The sequence below is a fragment of the Parus major genome, unplaced genomic scaffold (assembly GCF_001522545.3).
Source record: "Parus major isolate Abel unplaced genomic scaffold, Parus_major1.1 Scaffold330, whole genome shotgun sequence".
NCBI classification, from domain to species: Eukaryota; Metazoa; Chordata; class Aves; order Passeriformes; family Paridae; genus Parus; species Parus major.
In genome coordinates, this window is record NW_015379280.1 from 143,520 (window position 1) to 145,149 (window position 1,630).

Below are 1,630 nucleotides of genomic sequence, written 5' to 3' on the forward strand. Positions count from 1 at the left end.
TGGGTTATTTCCCGATTATTTCCTGGTTGTTCCCTGGTTATTCCTCGGTTGTTTCCCAGTTGTTCCCTGGTTGTTCCCCGGTTATTCCCTGGTTGTTTCCCAGTTGTTTCCCAGTTGTTTCCCTGTTGTTCCCCAGTTATTTCCCGGTTATTTCCTGGTTATTCCCTGAGTGTTCCCCAGTTATTCCCCCATAATTCCCAGGTTGTTTCCCGGTTGTTCCACAGTCATTTCCCAGTTATTCCTCAGTTATTTCCCGGTTGTTCCCCGGTTATTTCCCGGTTGTTTCCCAGTTGTTCCCCGGTTGTTCCCCAGTTATTTTCTGGGTTATTCCCTGGTTATTTCCTGGTTGTTCCCTGGTTGTTTCCCGGTTATTTCCTGGTTATTCCCCGGTTATTTCCCAGTAATTTCCCCATAATTTCCCGGTTATTTCCCAGTTATTCCCCGGTTGTTCCCCGGTTATTCCCCAGTTATTCCCTGGTTGTTCCCCAGTTATTTCCTGGTTGTTTCCCAGTTGTTTCCCGGTTGTTTCCCGGTTGTTCCCCCATAATTTCACGGTTGTTCCCCAGTTATTTCCTGGTTATTCCCCGAGTGTTCCCCAGTTATTCCCCCATAATTCCCAGGTTGTTTCCCAGTTGTTCCACAGTCATTCCCCGGTTATTCCCCAGTTATTTCCCGGTTGTTCCCCAGTTGTTATTTCCCGGTTGTTCCCTGGTTATTCCCCGGTTATTTCCCAGTAATTTCCCCATAATTTCCCGGTTATTTCCCAGTTGTTCCCCGGTTGTTCCCCAGTTATTTTCTGGGTTATTCCCCGGTTATTTCCTGGTTGTTCCCTGGTTATTTCCCGGTTATTCCCCCATAATTTCCCGGTTGTTCCCCAGTTATTTTCCGGTTATTTCCTGCTTGTTCCCCGGTTATTCCCTGGTTGTTCCCCAGTTGTTTCCTGGTTATTTCCTGGTTATTCCCTGAGTGTTCCCCAGTTATTCCCCCATAATTCCCAGGTTGTTTCCCGGTTGTTCCATGGTCATTCCCCAGTTATTCCCCGGTTGTTCCCCGGTTATTTCCCGGTTATTTCCTGGTTGTTCCTCAGTTATTCCCTGGTTGTTTCCCAGTTGTTCCCCGGTTGTTTCCCGGCTGTTTCCCGATTGTTTCCGGCTGACCTGGCGGCCCAGCAGCCCGGCCCCGCTGTGGCAGGTTCGCGTGTACAGGCGGAGGCAGCGCTGCCTGAGGCAGGGCTTGCAGCGCTCCCACAGCTCCCGCGCCTCCGGCCCGCAGCGCTCGCCCCGCAGCTCCAGCTCCTGCTCCTTCTGCCGCGCCACGCGCAGCGCTTCCTGCCGGGAATGACACCGGATCAGACACACCGCATTCCCGCAGCCACGGGATGGCATTCCCAGAGTCCCGGGACATCCCGATCCCAATCACGGCATTCCCAGAGTCCCGGGATGGCATTCCCAGAGTCCTGGGACATCCCGATCCCAATCACGGCATTCCCAGAGTCCCGGGATGACATTGCCAGAGCCCCGGGAGCTGCTGATTCCTGGAACGGCCTTCCCAGATTTCCAGGATGCACCGACCTCCGGGATGGCATTTCCCCATTCCTGGGACATTCAATCCCTGACTCAGCATTCCCTGT

The 1,630-nt window shown here is 53.1% G+C and overlaps 1 protein-coding gene across 1 annotated transcript in view; it reads right to left on the minus strand.

Annotated features, from left to right (window-relative positions):
• Positions 1–1,400, minus strand: part of CLU (clusterin) — a 6,924-nt gene extending 5,524 nt beyond the window's left edge. Inside the window, exon 1 of the mRNA XM_015616028.1 lies at positions 1,158–1,400. Coding sequence (XP_015471514.1) covers positions 1,158–1,385 — 228 coding nt within the window. The 5' untranslated portion in view covers positions 1,386–1,400. The remainder of the gene's footprint in view (positions 1–1,157) is intronic.
• Positions 1,401–1,630: the final 230 nt, after the last annotated feature.